The 18,744-nt window shown below is 41.0% G+C and overlaps 1 protein-coding gene across 4 annotated transcripts in view; it reads right to left on the bottom strand.

The window, feature by feature from the left end:
- ITPK1 (inositol-tetrakisphosphate 1-kinase) overlaps window positions 1–18,744 on the bottom strand; it is a 135,381-nt gene that overhangs the window by 99,815 nt on the left and 16,822 nt on the right. For all 4 annotated transcript variants that reach the window (XM_068192572.1, XM_068192576.1, XM_068192574.1 and 1 more), the window contains exon 3: window positions 4,148–4,172. In XM_068192572.1, the coding sequence (XP_068048673.1) occupies window positions 4,148–4,172 (25 nt within the window). The remainder of the gene's footprint in view (window positions 1–4,147; window positions 4,173–18,744) is intronic.

Raw genomic sequence — 18,744 nt, 5'->3', positions numbered from 1 at the left:
CATAGCTTGTGAAACAAAAATAAATGCATGTCTCTATCAGAGGTACTTGTGATGATTTCCACTCCAGTGCACATGTTTTCACTCTTACATTCTTCAAACTAAGCCAACAGATTTTTCCTGACAAACAAGGTAGATGTTCTTTCTCTCCCTTGCCAGAGTACAGTCATAAGAAACTAGCTACTTCACTAGCTAAAGAAGAACTGACAATTTTCAATCTTAAATTTTGCCCTCCACCAATTTGAGTGATGGAAGGCTGGAAATTGAATAAGATCAGAAGCAAATTTACTTTTAAGACACTACACAAAACCCTTATTTGCTAGATGCCACTACAGAAAATAGCTTTTTTTAATGATAAACACCTCATCAACCATCCACTGCATAGCTTTGTAAGCAGTCTCCCCCTTGAAACAGTGATGAAAGAATTTATTAAGAAATGCTTCAGTTTAAGCATTTTCTGGCAAGTCACCCCAATGCCAGCACAAGAGCTGTTCTGCCTCAGCCTTGCCAGCTGCTGCCTGCCTAGCAACTGCCTGCAGGCCATGGCAGATGGGCTTTGGTCATGTCTGTCACCTGTTCAGGGCATCTCTACCCTTCTCTGGCCACCAGCTCAAGCCACACCAGCTGAGCAGGCAGCTGTGAAGGGTGGGAAGAGCTGGTAAGAAAGGAGAAGGTATGGAACTGCCACAGGAACCACAAGAGCATTTCATTCAGAGCACTTTAAATGCAGCCCAAAGATTAAACACAGCTGAATTGGTGCTGCCTTTCACTGGAAGAGAGCCAGCAACCCCAGCCCCGCTGACCACCTTTAATTGCTCTTGCCTTCATGCCCACACAACAGCACAAGCTAATGGCCCCACACCCCTTCCCAGACAGCTGCAGCTGAAATTCCTGCAGCACAGGCTTGCAGCACAAACCCCAACAGCACTGGGGCTGGTACTGCAACAGGTTCCCTGGGAGAAGTGGGACAGATCCTTCAGTCTCTCCTCCTCCAAAACTAGAACAAGAGTGCTTCCTTACCTTATGGGGTACGAACAAGTAAGCACCCTAATTCAAAAAGCACCCTGATACTCAAGCGATGCCTGCTTAAAAAAAATAAGCCAATGCCCCCATAATAAGGTGAAAGATGCAGCACAGTATTCTGTTAAGAGCCCATCTTGAAAAGCTAGTAAATCTTTTTTTGTTTTTTTTCTTTGTAATGTAACGCTGGTTTGCGGCTGCCCCGCTGACTTGGATTTAAGCTGCAGAAAGCAAATCTAGACCCAAAACATTGCCAGATTTTAAGCATGCTTCTATTCAGAGTTCTGCCATGCCCACCGGAAAAACAGAAATGAGCTAATCCTATTCAGGCTCCCAAATGTTTGGGTGCAGGCTCAGACTCATACTGTCTTTGGAAAGTTCATAACCTTGAAAGCTTTTTATTTAATTAATCTACTGTACCATCTTCTAAGCCAGCAGGCTTGATGGATGTTACTCGGCTGTACTACATAATGTTGCACATTTCAGCTCTTGTACCTTGAGTTCACAGTGAATTCTTATTATGTTAGAAATTAATCAGTATTTCTTAAAAACCCTAATTATTTATCACCACACAAGTTGAGAGGTTTTCTGTTTGTTTTCAATGTGATGCTTTAATTAAGGTCCTACTGCTAGATAAAGGAGAATGCCTGCTTAGCATCCCACTGCCAGTCCTGTTCTTGCTTTATTTCTCTTTGGAGGATGTGCATGTTTCCCCACTCAATAAAAATAGAAAGCTGGAACCACTCTCTCTGCTGAAAGTGGAAGTCTGAGAGAAGACAAAACACAAAACCTGAACACAAGTCATGAAATGTTAATTGCTATCTAGCAGCAGCTCACTGAACCTGTACAGCACAATTAGCTTTAAGAAAGCAAAATAAAAGATTTTAATCTGTCTAGCCAAAGAAGAGAGGACTATCCTAAATCCTCCCTGCAGGAAGGAAACAGAAGTCACACAGGTGCTTATTTGAAGACTTCCAAGACTTCCCTTTAGTAGTAGAAAATCCTTTCCTGCTCCTATGAAACATCTTTGGAAAAGAATAATCTGCTGTATCACAGAAGTCAGCACATACCAGTCCCTCTGCTTTGCTCTCTAGAAGCCATTAACTAAACCTTACCTTCCAACTCACTACTTCTTACTGGAAAGCAAGTCTACTTCAGAAAAAATCTGAATTTATGTAAAGAAGAAATTAGGTAAATATCCTGTGTATCTTGGATTTTGATTTATGTGCTTACGGTCAGATCTAAGAGCTGGTTTCTCTCTAACAGGAGAGGTTCTTTAAAGGAGAAGGGGAGGCAAATCAAAGAAATGCTGCTGCTTGACACAGGAAGACAATATTCCCTCTGTCAAATAAACCTTGTGCACCAGATGGACACCAAGACAATCCTTCATCTAGAAGCAGGGTTAGGGGGATAGATCATGCGAGGGGCCTCAAGCAAAGGTTTCTAGCAGTAAGGGGTGAAGCAAGAGCCCATTTCTGATATTTTCCCTACTGGCTGAAGGACATGTGTTGGGATATATGAAGCAACACGCAAGTGGTGGGCAAAGAGTGATCACACACTTCTATCCATCCTGTTCCAGCATAGTCTGACATCTCAACCATGCTGTCGAATTTGAGACCATAAATTATGAGACCATAAAGCGTTTTTATGGGGGCAAAGTCCTGTCCAGTTCTGTCCAAATGTTTCCCAAAATGCTCTTACAATAAATAAATACTTTCCAATAATTTTGTGTCTATCTGATGACTAGCCATTAAGCTACACATACCTGTGGAAGGACAGTAACTTTAATCCATGAGGTAAAATGGAATCTGCCCTCTGCTCAACTAATGGATGCATCACTGAATTCATCTCATATGAGCTCCTTGCTGCACAAACATACAGTGTGGGTGCAAGGCACATACAACAAATGCAGGCATTGGACTGTAATACACTGAGGTATTAATAAAATAATAATGTCCCCTAGACAGTGACACAAATACGGACTAGCTTTCTCCCTGTGCTCCTGATCAAGCTGTGCTTTGTAAATGATGGTTTTTTTTATCAGTCTGGTAATGCCATTATCAAAATTGATGAAAGAAACTGCCCCTTAGCTCTGAGCAGCAGGAGGTACAGGAAAGGAAGATGATGTTGTAGTGGTGAAAGGTTAAATACAGCCAGTGAAGTGTATGCCCTTTGTCCTTCTAACACAATGCAGTTCTCAGCTGACCACCCATAACTGAAAGACATACTAGCAATTAGAGTTTTTAAGTCTTTTCTGACAGTGGATTCTTCAAAATAACATGGCCTGATTTTTCAATTTATTTTTTGTTAAGTGCTTTTCTCCCGATCCCTGCTGGTGTTGAGAAGCACCTTCCACATGGATTTCAGAGCAACCGTAATTACCCATGCTAACACACTATTTTCCTCCTCTCTCCTGTCATCTCTTTTGAGGCAGTGAGGAACTCAACACTTCAGAGTTTAAAATGACTACCAGGTAAGTATCAGCAAGAGTGAAACCTATGACATACAGCTCTTCTAAGTACACAAAATAAGCCAGAAAAAGAGCATGCTTCCCCTTCATCTTTTAGGGCTTATAGTGCTCTATGTTACAGCTGACATGTAACATAATTCCTTTCACAAGCTGACACCATCCTGTAAGTAACATCTTGTGTGAAATATGACCATTCTGACCTGGGAAAGAACAAATGTAGCCAACACCTGAACTTATCTGTAGATGGGCCACAACTTGAAAGCACTTTAGAATCATTTCACTGCTCACTGGGTTACAAGAAAATTCCTTCTGCCACAGCTTTTTTTCTTTCTCAAAGGCAGATCCTGTTTCTGTTGACTGCATTCAGAGAATGCAATTAAAAGAGTAACATCACCTAATCAACTATCAGAACTTATTAACTGACAGACACAAGAAAAGCCTAACTGCATTCCCACTTTCACTAGGGCACCTATTGAGCTGGACTGCATGTGAGCTCAATATATGCTTCATAAAAGGGGAATCCTGTCTTTCCAAAAGCAGTATCTGTCAGAAAGAACTGAATGGAAAGAAAAATAATTAATCCCAGGTCATATTGGCATCCAAATGACAGCATTTAAAATCAGTAAGCCTTCTTTACAAGAAAATAGAGCTTTTACTCACCTGCACTACTTCTACGCCTCTTTTCCTGAAAAAAAAAAAGAAAAAAAAAGGAAAGGTTAGTGTTGGAAATGTAGAGAAAATGTAAAAACAAAAACTAATGGAAAAGTACTGCTTCATACTAGAATGCAAACAATAAAAATCTGCACTAATAACCTGATTCAAATTCAGGAAAGCACTTGTTCAGTTTCATTCCCTGTCTAGGAAGCACTTTGGCAGATTCTGAATCATGTCACCAGAAGTAACCCAAGATGAATACTAAGCAGCTGCAGTGCTGGGACTGATGCTCACTGTCAGGTGGGCACAGGTAGGAAGTAGCTGATATTAAGGAGGGAGCATCTCAGTTTTAATTAAATCTAGTTTGCTTTTCATTTCTCATCTGCCCTGAGAGTGCACAAATTGCACCACAGCATATTCTGCATGCTTGACAGATCTTTTCTTTTGAGCCAAGGATACGTGTATAAATGTCAAGGAGAATGAACTCAGCACCTGCAGCTATTTATCCTCTTATTTACAGCTTTATTCTACCCTCATCATCTTGGTACACAGAATGCTACCCTGGACTTCAGTTCAAAGACTTGCAGTCAGTCTGATTCCTTCAAGAGTACAGTTCAAATATTTGGGATTTATCAGAAAGGACCAAGCCTTTGGCCATATGGAGAATCATTCCAGTGACCCTGAATCACCAGGAATGAGAGACTGGAGAGGCCTATGAATTATACACCAAAATGCTGAGAATTGAAATTGGTAGAGCCAACTTGGGCAGATCTGTAGAGACAGTTGTCTACTCTGATGGAATGAGAATTGAGATTCAGGTACATGCAGTCAGACAATGCTCAGTCACTGCCTTTGACAAGTTATCAAGCAAAACAAACCATTTCTGCACTAGGCTTGAGAGCAGAACTGAATCCCTGGCACAAAGCCCAGCCACTCCTGCTCCATGCCGTCCTCCCAATATATGCAGGCTATTTAAGTAAGTTAGAATCTTCTCATTTTGAAGACATAGGAAATTTAACTTAAAAATGAAAAGCCTCAGTGAGCACAAGATGGGAATCTCTCTTTCTTGTTCCCACTAGCCCCATATGTGAAAATCAAAGCCCCTTTTTTGGGGAGGTCATAGAACAGGACTGCCTAACTCTGCCTTCAATGCTTTTCTATCTAAGAGTGTCTGTGTTGTTGTCCATAGTCACAAATGCTGCACACTGCTGAATACACAATGGCTCCTCCAGTTTTCCACCCAATACAGTAGGTCTTTATTTTGGGAGGCCATTACAAGGATGCCCAAAGGGACAGGCGATCAATCAGCATCTGTGACACAAATTGCCCCCTCTTCCACTTTACCAGTCTGGAGTCTCTGGCCTAGAAGCAGCATTCAATGCACAGACACAGGAGTGAGCCTGTTGTGAGAGCTCAGCAAGAAAATAAAAGAAAAAATGAAACCAAGCACCTCTTGCAAAGAATTTCAAAGCCCTCTTTAAGACAACAGAAGCTGTAAGTGGTGGGTGATTAATTTACTGCCATTATGGTGTGGGAAACACTACTGTAGATCATCACCTGAGACTGACCAGATGCATTCCAACTCTGTGGTGAGAAGAAAATATGAATCTTGTAGAGAAAGAGTAAATAGCCAAATTGTTGAAACCATGATTTTCACAGAGCTAAGCAAGAAAATTAGGAAAAATTAGGTGGAGAATGCTATTTCGTAAATTAGGGCAGCAGACTACTCAGAATCATTCCAAGTATTGTAAGCTAAAACTTAAAATAATCAAACATTTTTTGCTGTGTGTGCCCTGAAGTAAACAAAACAACTCAAAACTACCATGGAAATACACCAAGCTTCAGACAAAACTGCACCACAGCCCCTGGAAGGACAGCGACTGATGCAAAAGCTGCACTTCTTATCATGCCTGCATACACACCGAATAAGCTTTACTCTACTTTGAGGAAGATAAATATTCCTGAGCTGGGTGCCAAACCCATTTGAAAGAGAATCAGTCCAAATGGTTTCTGTAGTCCCCCCAAAATGAACTTTGCAAATTTTCTGGGACTTACTGAAAGCAACTGCACCATCCCAGCAGAAGGGAAGAAGGCAGAACAGCGCAGGGGCAGGGAGAGAAGGGGTGCCTGCTCTTAGATACAATGCCACACATGCTTAAATAGGTACAGGAAGAAGGAAGCAATTACCAAGGCTGGCTTGTAGGCTGGTCTTCCCCTTTTCAGAGGGGAGCAGGATGTCCTTTTTGTTACCTGAAATACGAGAACCTTTTCTACTTAAACCCAGGGGACAAGAAACCATAGAAGCATTTTGAGGACTAGTTAATTCAGGAAAAAAAAATCATGTAGCAAAATATCATAATTTGAAAATAAGTTATTTTCAAAACAAGAAGTATCCAAACAACCAGGATGTCAAGCCACCATGAACCTCAGTTTTGTTATTAGCTGATTCTCTACCCAGAAGATTTCCTAAGCCAGTGACTTCTGGCTTTTCAGCCAGGCAGGTCACAGCAGCAGGCTCAGGGCAGCAAGATATCCCTTATGCAACACCATCTAACCACACCAACTGCCTTACGTCACCTGGGAAAGGGTTTAGGGTCAGGGCATGGAAGGAAAGCTGATCCTATGCACAAAAAACTCCAGGACCTTAAAAAACAGAGTAAACAGAGAGAATGAGGCAGACTGTGGGCCATAATTCCCCAACAAGGGGTTGCCTGTGCGGGATACACAATGGAGACAAGACAGATGCTGAATGAACTGTGCTGGGAGTCTGACAGAGCCATGGACCAGTTACCACTTCTTCCTATGTGCTTTAAAAAGCCAGTAAGAAAAATACCTCCTACAACTCTCGTGTACATTCTTTTGTTTCTTTAGCAGAGGACAGGCAGGGAGGGCCTGATTGACAGGACAGGATGGGATGACTATTTCACCTGGTGTGCTGACCACTATTCTTGTGTCCCTTGTGGTCTTGTCCATGACTTTCTAGCTCCCCATGCAGTCTGAAAGTGAGCCACTGCCTACCAGGGGAAGGGCTCCCAATCCCAGCTGGCCTAGCTGCCTCCTGACAAATCTCTCTTTCTGAGGAAAAAAGAAAGGTCATTATTAGCTCTATTTCCCTTCTGCCTCAAAAGAGGCAACTCAGCTGTATCAAAGAGACTGTGTCTGTCTACTTTCATTGAATAGACATTTGAAAAATGGTCAGTTCGAAACTACATTCCCAGAGGTTGCTAATTTTAAAATACATTTAATTTCAAAGATCATCTACACGTGGCAACATTTACAGGAAAACCAGAAACATTTAAGTAACTGCTGCATGAGTCTGCAATCCCAAATAAAATCCAAAAGCTTGTTCAAATGTATTAGTTCTATACCTGAATCCAGTGAATAACTCCACTGAATAATGCAGGCCGCCCTGTACGCAATAGCAATTAAAATAATTACCATACTAGTTGACTTCATGTTTAAGTTGGAATGATGTATGGATTTAAAGAAGAATTCAATATTAGGTTACTAAAAGCACATAAAATCAATGTCTTGATATCAATGTTTTACCACAGCCTCAAACTATGTAGAATAGCTGGCTTTTGGGGTTGGGTTTGGGTTTTTTTAAACACCCAAAGTAAACAGTTTGGACTAATTCCCTACAGCATCTAGGACCTGAATATCATAGTATTATCATAGTACCTGAATGACAGTTAAAAGAGAAAAAAATTACTATCAGGTTGTATATCACAGTCATGATTAAATTAAGCAAATTGTTTTTCCTGTATGGTCTGAGTGACAGATTGAAAAATGCCAAAAAGGAATTTACAATTTCAAACGTAAAAGCCAATCTTTCTATCCTACATGAAGTTTATTTTCTCAGACATTACTTTGAAAATTTCTCATGTAAAGAAGTAGCAAATAATATAATAATAATAAGAAGAAGAATGTATTGCTTTAATATTAAAAAGCATGTTTTCACAGAAAGCAATACACTGGCATCAAAGGAAGCTTACAAATATTAATGCATCAGAGCAAAAAACCTAAGACTTTCCACCACACTGAAAACCAGCCAATACTGGACAGCCACAACCTTGTGAAAAGCCCATTTCCCCTGCTGGCATAGAGGCAAGCTCAGCTCAATTGCCTTAGCTTTTCCATCAGCAGAATACTCTGCTTTTTTTGTTTTTTTTTTTTTTTTTAATTAAAGATTCGTGACAATCCTTGCTTTTATTACTTTTCATCACTGATGGATTCCACCTTATTGTCTATCAGGGAAGCAACCAAGCAGCAACTCCAACATTGGGGTGCTCACTGTCCAGGGCTCTGGCTCATAGCCACAGCCATCAGTGCACATGGATCTTACTTCAAGGCATCTGAAACATGGCAAGACTCAGCTGTAACAGGGACACCTTTTGTGGTTTGGTTTTTTGCACACAGATTATCAAGCAGGCAATTAATCAGTTATTTTTACCAATTTATATCCAACTACACTTACCTTTTAGCAAGCTTTTCTTCACTAATCTGTATTCTGGAAAGTTTTATGTCTGAAATGGATCAAAAGTTGGCATTCAGGGGAGGGAGTTCTCAATTTCCTCAGTCTGTAAAGCATCACAGATCCAAAGAAGAATGGGAATAGAGTGCACCTTTACAGTCTGGTAGGTACAGCTAATGTAGCACAGGAGAGAAAACATCCCAATTCAAACTCTAAGTGCTCTTTAGGTGGGCTGAAAAGACCCCAAGACTTTGGGCTGTCATGGAAGACCTTTCAAGTAGGATAAACTCCACAGAAGGCAGCCACATATGTGCATTTCTTCCTTGTTTGTACAAACAGGGAATGGTCTAAGTAATAGGAGCCTCCATGCATCAGACTCTACAACACCATAAGTGATTTTCACACCACCCCATTCACACATGACATTTGGTAGAACCATCTGATTTCTTCACATCTTCAAAGCATTATATCATCCCATTTACAGCCATAAAAATGCTTCTTAAGAGTGCTGTATCAGAACAAAGTGCCCTGAAAGGGACTAGAAAATAAGAGAGGATCTTGGTAGAGCAGCAGCAGCATCACTCTAGTATTCACCTGCAGTGCCATAAATTCCCACTACAACACACACAAACATTCACCAGCATTTCACAGCAAAGATACAGCTGGAAACCCACTAACCCTTTATCCTGAAAGAGCAATTACAAAGTGAAGCATCCAACATTAATGCTTCAGACATTCAAGTAGAAGGGTGGAAAAAGCCATGAAAGAAAGAAAACAGGCACTGCAAGCAGTAACTAAAGGAAATAAACTGCCTTTAGTCACTAAATATTAAGACAAAGTTTAAGGCTGTTTAATGAAACATTACAGGGGTCCTAATTTCAGCACTTAAAAAAAACCACTTAGTGTGGAAATAAAGTTTGTGTATCCCAAGTTATAAAAACTAAAAAGCCAGTAACTACAAACTCAAAAGAATCTGTTTTCTTTTTAAACTAGGCATTTAAGATGGATCAGTGCTGCTGAGCTCTGCCAGACTCTTTTCTTGGAACTAGTGACCCCAGGTTCTGGGAGCCTCTACTTGCTGCTTTCCCAGCAAGGATAGAAAACCTTTAACCACAGTCTTTTGAGAGAAAAAAAAAAAAAAAAACTGAAAAATCATCAGTGGGAAGAAGGAGCAATTAACAGCTGCAGAGAGAAATTATTAAAGGCAATGAGTTATTCATCCTACCAGACATTCAGAGATGGATTTAGTACCTGATGACAATTATAAGCAATTGGGCAGGGTTCAGCCTTTAGCCATAGGCTTACCCCACCAGACATTATCAGATCCAGTTCTCAGCTATGGCAAGCAGCCACACCACATGATCTCTTTACAACCTTACTAAAAATCGCCTTCAAACCAAGCTGTTTTGGAACTGTATCTTTCATTACAAGACATTAATTTCCCAAAGGTCAGAGTCCTTCAAATTTGCAGGTTAAATTGCTCTAGCACCATCCTTTGGCTTTAATAAACTGCTTGCTTCCTTAAGTGCTGCAAAGAGCACACACATCCTCTCTGCTCCCAGTTCCCTTTGCCTCCTCATGACCCCAGCCACCTCAATGTTAATATGACCCTTAATATGCAGAAAGCAAACACATGACCCATCCCTTTCAAAAGTCTTTCTAAGGTCACAAGACATCAGTGATAGCTCAAAGAGACCTGAGAAGAGGCAGCAGAATCACAAGGCAGAAGACAATATCCCTTCCAGAGACAGACATGGTATTCATCTATATATATATATATATAAAACTCTTGCTGCAGAAGCTACTAGAGGCTTCTAGAAACATATGAGCATGGTGCAAAGGTTCCTATGACTGGAGAGCTGGAATGGAGGATTACAGCTCTTTAGAAAGGACAGGCAAGGGAGTCACCCTCTGTATGTCAATAAGCAGCTGGAGTGCAAGGAGCGCTGCCTAGGAAAGGATGAGGAGCACACTGAGAGCTTATGGGTCAGGACAGGTGACACAGACCACCTGACCAGGGAGACCAAGCAGATGAGGCTCTGTGTAGACAGACAGAACAGCCTCACATTCACAACACCTGAAGCTCACAAAGGACTTCCCAGCAAGACCATGGAATAGATCCTCCTAGAAACCATACTAAGACTCTTGGCAAATACAAAGTGACTGGGGACAGCTAGCATTGTGCCTGCTAGATTTGGTGGCTAAAGGAAGAGCAACTGATGTCATCGACCTGGACTTATGCAAAGCATTTGACACTGTCCCACATGACATCTTTAAACTTGAGATGTGCCTTGATGTTCCAAGAAGCTTCAGCTGCTCTCATCTTCACTGCACAAAGACCACCATTTTAGCATGGCCAGTGAGACGAAGCTCTGCTGGGCCTCAGGCTGGTACTGCAGGTTCTGCAGATCTCCTGCACACCATAAGGCAAAACAAATGCACACCTCCACTCTGCTGAAGCCAGTGGGTACAGAGAGAAAGGCATGTCTGCCGAGCCAGCTTTCATCTAGAAAGGGCTTTAAACTACTAACTCTGAAACCAAAGGCTGTATATCCACTGCAACTTTGCAAGACTTTGGCAAACAGCCTCGAATAAATGTTTTGGGAGTTTTTATAGAGGCCAGACACGCACTGAGACATGCATGAGAAATGTGCAATATGCAATTTTTTTTCATTTCTTGGATCTCTAAAAGAGATTGGGCATTTTTTTTTGGCAGAAATTACAGACAAGTTCAGCAACTTGCCACGCAAAAATGACTATTCATCTTCAGCCAGGCTTCAAGTAAGATATATAGGTGTCTGGGGCTTTTTTTCTTTATGCAAAACTTCATTATACAAAGAAGAGAAAGTTAGCATATCTGCTCAATGAAGAAACCTGATTGCTACTCCTTTTTTCCTCTCCATAAGGAACTGTGTTTTGGCACTGTACAAGTCAGACACCAAGCCTCCCTTAAGTTTCATCACCTTTGAAACCCTTGTGATTTCTTGTCTTTTACACTCACCAAGTGACCACTGTTTGCATATGCAAGGAACAAATTTTCCTCTATGGAACTGGAATCAGCCATAGATTCACAGACATAAGCAATAACAGAAGCCTATGCAGGGAAGTTACTGTGGCCAGATAAATGCACTGGCACAAATAACAATCTAGTTAAAAGGACATCCATGCAAAGGTTTAGCATTCCTAGAAAGCTTTTCCCTTCAAACTCTGCATCAGTTCAGGCTCACTAACTTACTCAGTCAGCTCCTGTTTTGTTTGTTCCTTTGAGATGCATTTCAAGTTTCAGCCTTTATTTCTGGACACTTATGAATACAGCTGTTATTTTAAAGAGGACAGGTTGGTTAAGCCCCAAATAAAAAGCTGGTTAAAAGCAATTCGGTATCATCTGAAACTAGATTTCACCTTTATTTCACTATGCAGCTTCCCCAAACACTGCATGAACCATATCAGTGGAAAAGAGACAAGCACTTAGAATCTGAGGAGTGTACTTCTGCAGTCTGGTACTCTATTTGAAAGGAAAATGATGTTCAGCAGAAAATGCATAGTACAAATTAAAGAAATGTGAACTGAATTGCTTTTCTCCATTTGAACAGATGCAGATGCCAATACCAATAATGGGTATTTTCCTCCACTGTAACTGATTCGTCTGCTCAATTTTACATCAACATAGATCAAAGAAAAATGATTTTACTTTATTTGCAAGCCTCACTAGACAGGTTCACAATAAAATGAAAGCTTGGCTTCCAACAAATGATGATCATACTGTTTGAAAGTATTCCATTTATTGACATGTGGCCAACTTCCCTGAGAAGCAATAGGATAGAGCATTGGACAGCGTCGCAGTGAATATTCTTCATGGTCTGCACCTGATCCTGTAAACGAAATAAAATTTCTGCAACATGCAATATTTGAGTATGGTCCTTACAAGAAAAAGTATCTAAATGGAGAGACAGCAATTTAATAAATGTTCTTTATTATAAAGCATAGAGAATAATTTTAATAGCTAATGTGAAAATTGGGGTGGGGATCAAAAAGAAAAAATAAAAAAACCCAACACACACATCCTGAGCAAAAGCATTCAGGTAAGAGAAGAGTTTTCCACAGATCTCATTGGAAAGGGCTGCAGTTTGAGGAGTTGGAAATCTAACATATAGAAGAAGGTACTACTGCCAACTTCTTAATATGAAGGCAATATAGACCATGAAGATTCACAGAAACACACCAAAAGCTTTGAGAAGGGATAGGCATAGGATTGTTATGCACAGGATCTGCCAAGGTCAGAAAGTACAAACTTGAAGTTGGACTAGAGATCAGACAGTGAGATGAAAAGTCTCCCTTGTTTATCATAGTTTCTGCACCTGGAAAGCACAATATAGTGTCTTCAAGAAATCTCCACCCCAGCTGGTGAAAATTCCATCATGGTGACTAGACCACTTCAGAGAAGCACATCTATGTATGTGCTATAAATACATTTATTTTATCATGCATTTTATCTACTCTAGATTACATTGAAGTTTGCTGTTAGAGAAAGATTAAAATTCTCCCAATTTCTTTCAGTCCACAGGGTTCTTGCTTTAAGCAACAGCATATGCATAGGCTTGCCAGAACACCCATTTTCTTGTTTGCTTCAGTGGATTGTTGACAGTGCAGTAAGAGGAAAAAACCCAACCCTCTGATAAATCATAAAACACAAATATTGCCTGGTTTTTATCCAAGCTGTTAGAAAAACATACATCTGTCTGAAAGGTGAAGTGAATAATAAAGACAGAAGTTCAACACAAATCCTGTTTGCTTGCAAGAAATTTAGAGCATCCCATCTCCGTGAACCAAACATTCTTTTTCTGATCAGCTTCAGCCCTTTTACAGGCATGACTTTTGCCCAAGAGGTCCCTTCAGAGCTCTGCCATGAACCAATACCCACAGCACGTGCCTTGCTGTCTCCACACCCCTGACCTTCCATGGCACATGTTGCTGCTCCTCTGTCTCACACTGATGCTGGGGTACACACAAACACAGAGGGCCCTCTAATTAATACTGGCCTTGTTTTTTTTTTCTTGACTTAGCCTAGACAGCAGCTGTTACACCCATCGTTTCCATCAGTGACTGAACACATGTGTTTTGAGATGACAGCTTTCCCAAATTTGGCCAGGGCATGCAGGAGCTGATATACAACCCCACAAATACTATTACATTTTCTAACCAGACTCTGCTTTAACCCAGATTCAGATCCTTTGGGAGGTCTGCTACACCTCATAACTGGGAGAGCCAGAAAATTTCTTGGGCCTCCTTAGATTTTCTAGAAGCTGCATCAAGAAGCTAAATCCTACCTCATACCTGAACTCTGTTACTTATATCCTACTTCTCCCTCTCAGAAAAAAAGCCTTAGGCCAACAGTTCAGCTGCATCTTTTACATTTGCTTCCCTTTATGGACTTCTCTAGATTCTCTGGTACCTGCCCCTCCCCACTACAAGACTGCTGTGATCACAACATGCCAATGACTTTAAAAGATAACCTAAATTCCTCTTACAGGAAAAGGAAAAGCTGCATTTCTATTCTAATCTACCAAATTACCATTGTCCTTATCACTTAGGGGGTGGACATATAAACAGCTGATCCAGCTTTTGAGAGGGATTTGCAGAGGCAGTCACACAAAGGCACAGTAGCAGTTAGCTGTTTTTCTCTGGGTTATATTTGTTCATCTCTGCCCTGAAACTCACCCTTCAATCCCAATAATTGGCAGCAACTAATTAGAAGGAAAAATACAAGTAGTTTATTAAATGTTTGATTACATGTTTGATTACACATGATCACAGACCCAATCTCCCTTGGACAAGCATAGTCATTTTCTCTTGCTCACTTCTTTTGTTTGTAGACACAAGAGATAAGCATCGTGGAGATGCTGTTGTACCATGCACTGGGATTTCAAGCCTATAGGTGACTGCACAACACAAGGCAAGGAGAAGCTGCCCACTCCTCTCTTGTTTCAGACTGATTTCCACATTGCTCTTTATTGGATGCACACTGCTGCAGCCCATGTCCTCTCTTTAGGGTTTTCACATTCAACAGTGTTATATACAGGATCGGCTCAAAGATACTGCCGGAGTTACATCACAGGTTAATTGGAGATACAATCAACATAAAGGAAAAGGTCTTGTAACAACTTTTAAACCGTTGTAATTCCAAAACATATATAAGAACTTGAAAAATCACTACACATAAAACAGCTTCTAATGATGTCAAAAATTCTGAATGTCTTAGAGCTTTGAACTATAAGTAATATGACTTGTTCATCCTATTTGCTGTTACTTAAGTTATCAAGTAAAAGTTAATTAAAATTACTGAACTATATTATACTACTAAAATTTGAAAATGTACACATTTACCTCCAAATCTCAGTAAATTAAAAAAAAATGCTCAGAAAATTTTCATGAATTCTTATTTGTGAGGACAAAAGAAAATCCTTGCACAAGTGTCTGCTTTTACACTCTACTAGCACATCTACCTGCAACAGCAGGATTTCTTATTCCACAGTCTTTTTCCTTGGCAGTATGTTTTCACAGCTCCTTGCACATCAGATCCCCGCAGTCAGCCGTGTTTCATGGCGAACGAGGCTGCTCCACACCCAGTTTTACATAACCCCCTTGCACGCAGTTGCTCAGCCTTGCTGACTTCACTTTTGCACTGGGTGAGTATTATCTGCCTAGATGCCCTGGCAGGGTTTTGTTCTTGGTCAGCACACAGTCCAAGGTGCCTAATACACAGGCATCACCTTAAATAAGGGCAAAAGCTAATCCAATTTACCAAAAATCATTCCTCTTCAAAATCATCCCAGTTGACCATATTATTGTCATGATGGCTATAAAATAAGAATCAAAATCTTGCAAAAGTTGCACTTAAGAGACTGCAAACTGTCATATTATTTGGACTACTCCCTCACATCTCAATGAAACACTACATCACCTCTAATTATCTTCTCTTTTTTCCCAGATAAAATTTTTAAAATTGCCAGGATACTTATACTTTTGCAAGAATAATTTGAACACCTGCATTTTTCCCCCTCCATCTGAATTCTAGCATCAACATCCACGTTGCATAAAAAGATCTTCCTCCAGCCTGGCCTGCATGTCTCCACACCACTGCCCCAAGGCAGACACCAGCCAAACATCCCCCAATCCCACAAACAACTCTCAGACCTGGAAGGCTGCAGACCAGGCAGCACAGCTGACAACAGCCCACCAGAGCAGTCCAACAGCACCATAGCCAGCCTTCATTTTGCAGCAGGACCCTCTCTCAAGGCCTGGCTTTAAGAGAAGAGCAGCTCCAGTGTAAAGTGCTAAAGTGCAAATTTTCTGAACTGACAAAAGCACTGACCTACATATTGGTCAGACATAATACCTACAGCTCCAATTACTAATTTCCAATGGAGTTTACAGCAGCAGCCAAGTGCTCCAGGGCACTTCTAAACCACAGACCCTGCTTACAGAGGTACACTACAGCTTTATTTATGTCCCTGTCTGTCTTCAGCATATTCAGTCAGAAATGACACCGGCAAAAAGATCATTTAATTATGATTCCACTCTTTTCATATTGTGGTGTTCTCCATAGAAAAATCCTAGTAAAGTCACACCTAGACTTTTTTACAGAGGACTTTCCCCGGTGAAAATTAACTTCTCTACTCACATCACTACTGAAAAAAAAAAAAAAAAGCCTACAGACAAACAACTGGGAAATGAAAGGAAAAAATGTAAAACTGCATTTTTGGCCATTTAAGGCTATGAACTGAGAAAGAACAAATAAGTTTTTATGTGAAAACAAAACAGAATTTTAATATTGTTAAAAGCAGGACTACTTCTCTTTTTCAAGTAATTCTCTGTAAAACATGCCACAATAACTAAGGCCCTAGCCCACAAAGTCTTGTATCCTATCTTACAGTAAACTGCTTACAAATGATTCCAAAGATAACCTCTGTGCTACACTTGCCATTAAATTTTTCCCTCTGCTCATACACAAGAGAGAACTGGAGGGAACATAACACCAAAGAGCAAGTTTCTTTCAATTTCTTCCTGAAAGTTTGCCACTACCTCGGTGCTAGGCTTGCTCAAGAACTAATGTCTCTATTTACCTACAGCCATACAGTTCTTGTGCTGTAATTTAATGGCACCAAGCCAAACATCCCTGGTCTTGCACCTTTCTAGTAGTGTAAGTAGGCAGGGCATGCTTATGCTGTCAAGCACCAAACACCTCCACTGATGATGAACATGCTCGGAAAATACAGGCAACCGAAGCTGTGGATGTGAAGCTTGCCATTACAGACACTTCACACACATAACAGAAGTTTGTATTTCTTCTATAAACCCAGATAAAAAGAGTGTTTTTAAAAAGCTAAAGTTAGAATCCAGTTTTTCAGTGGAGAGGTTTTACATTAAATGGGTTTTAAAACTGTAGCCTCTGAGGAGGATGTACAGTGTCCCATCAGTGTCTCAATCAAAACCCATTTCAGGGACTGTAACCTCTGCCTCTCATGCTGTCCCTCACTTTTACTGATGGTGCTGTTTACTCTCTCACCTGGATCACACCAAGGCTTCCACTAGCTGCATCCCACAGGCTCAACAGTTACCCTGGCTATGTCTGCATGTCCCTCCAAAGGCCCACCTATCCTATACTCCACACAAAAGGAAGGAACTCCTCTTGAGTCCCTCCATGTTCATCCTGTAGTACCCACTGCCTTCATTTGCTGTTACTAGAAACCCCGACTGTGACACCTGTGCATTCTGGGACCCAAAGACAGCCTAGAGAGTCTTCAGCTTCACAGCCCTGGCTTGGGAGGGCACTGCAATTCTGCAACTGTCCCTGCTGCTCTCTCACACCAGTGATACAAGACAAGGTGGCAGCTGTGGTGCTGTCCTTTCTAACCTTCACACCATGGTGGTCTTGGGGGAAAGAGAAAAACATCTGCCATGGACCATCATACCTTTCACACCCAAAGCAACCAGCAGTTGCTTTGAACACCAGTCAAAATTTTGGACATTGCCATGAACTGGTACCTGCATAGCAACAACGATCCTGAATTTCATCACTTCTGTTCATATGCTCAAGACAACAGCTGGATGAGCTGGACAGTGGGCCAGGACCATCACCAAGTACTCCATCCAGAAAGGCAACTGCTCTAGCAGCCCTTTACCACTTACCACACAGCTGCAGAATGGAAAAACCACACAAAGAATCACAGCATCAATTAGATTTGAAAAGGCTTCTGAGATCAAGTCCAGCTTATGACTGAAGACCACCATGTCAAGTAGACCATGACAGCAAGTGCCATGTCCAATATTTCCTTAAACACCTCCAGGGATGATGACTCCATTACCTCCCTGGGCAGCCCACTGCAGTATCTAATCACTGTTTCCATGAAGAATGTCTTCCTAATGCCTAACTTAAACTTCCCCTGGCACCCAGTCACAGCTTTGCTTAACATAATTTCTTCAACACAAGTGGGACCACACAGAATTCTTCCAAAGGATTTACAAAGCCAAAAGGAAAAAGATGACATTTAAATCTCCTTCTTGAAAAAAAAAACAAAAAAATACAAACAAAACCCCACAAAAACCCAACAAACAAGTGGCAAAAAAATCATACCTTAGAGAAGCAAGAGAGAGACCAGAAATGCTCTCTCCAACAGATCAACAGCATGGGGAATCTACAGCATACTCCCAGTCTGAGTATAAAATAAGAACATATGCAGAAAGATCTCCTTTCCCTGATGCAAACATGCAGTTTCAAAAGCCAGTACTTGTCCACAAAATCCTTGCAAAAAGAAAATAGTCTCACAACCAGGACAACTCAACAACATGAACTTTCTTCAGAAGAATTAGAAACAGCATCCCAACTTAAGTACATGCATAACCCTTGTACTGGATCAGAAAGGGTGCTCAGACCAGCTCAGAGCATCACAGCAGGCAGCCCACTCTGATTGCCATATCCATCTTCTTTCCTAGATATGGCTCACAGCTGTCCATTTGAAAAGCAGCCAGGAGAGGAGGCACAGGGCCTTGTAAAGGCTTCATTTTGGTTTGGCATTTTATTCTTTCCCCTGAGAGCACTCCTTGAAACCTTCACATACCCAGAGATTAT

This window comes from Anomalospiza imberbis, chromosome 6 (assembly GCF_031753505.1).
Source record: "Anomalospiza imberbis isolate Cuckoo-Finch-1a 21T00152 chromosome 6, ASM3175350v1, whole genome shotgun sequence".
NCBI lineage: Eukaryota > Metazoa > Chordata > Aves > Passeriformes > Viduidae > Anomalospiza > Anomalospiza imberbis.
Note: the sequence above shows the minus strand (reverse complement) of the source record. Positions and strands in the feature narration are given on the sequence as shown.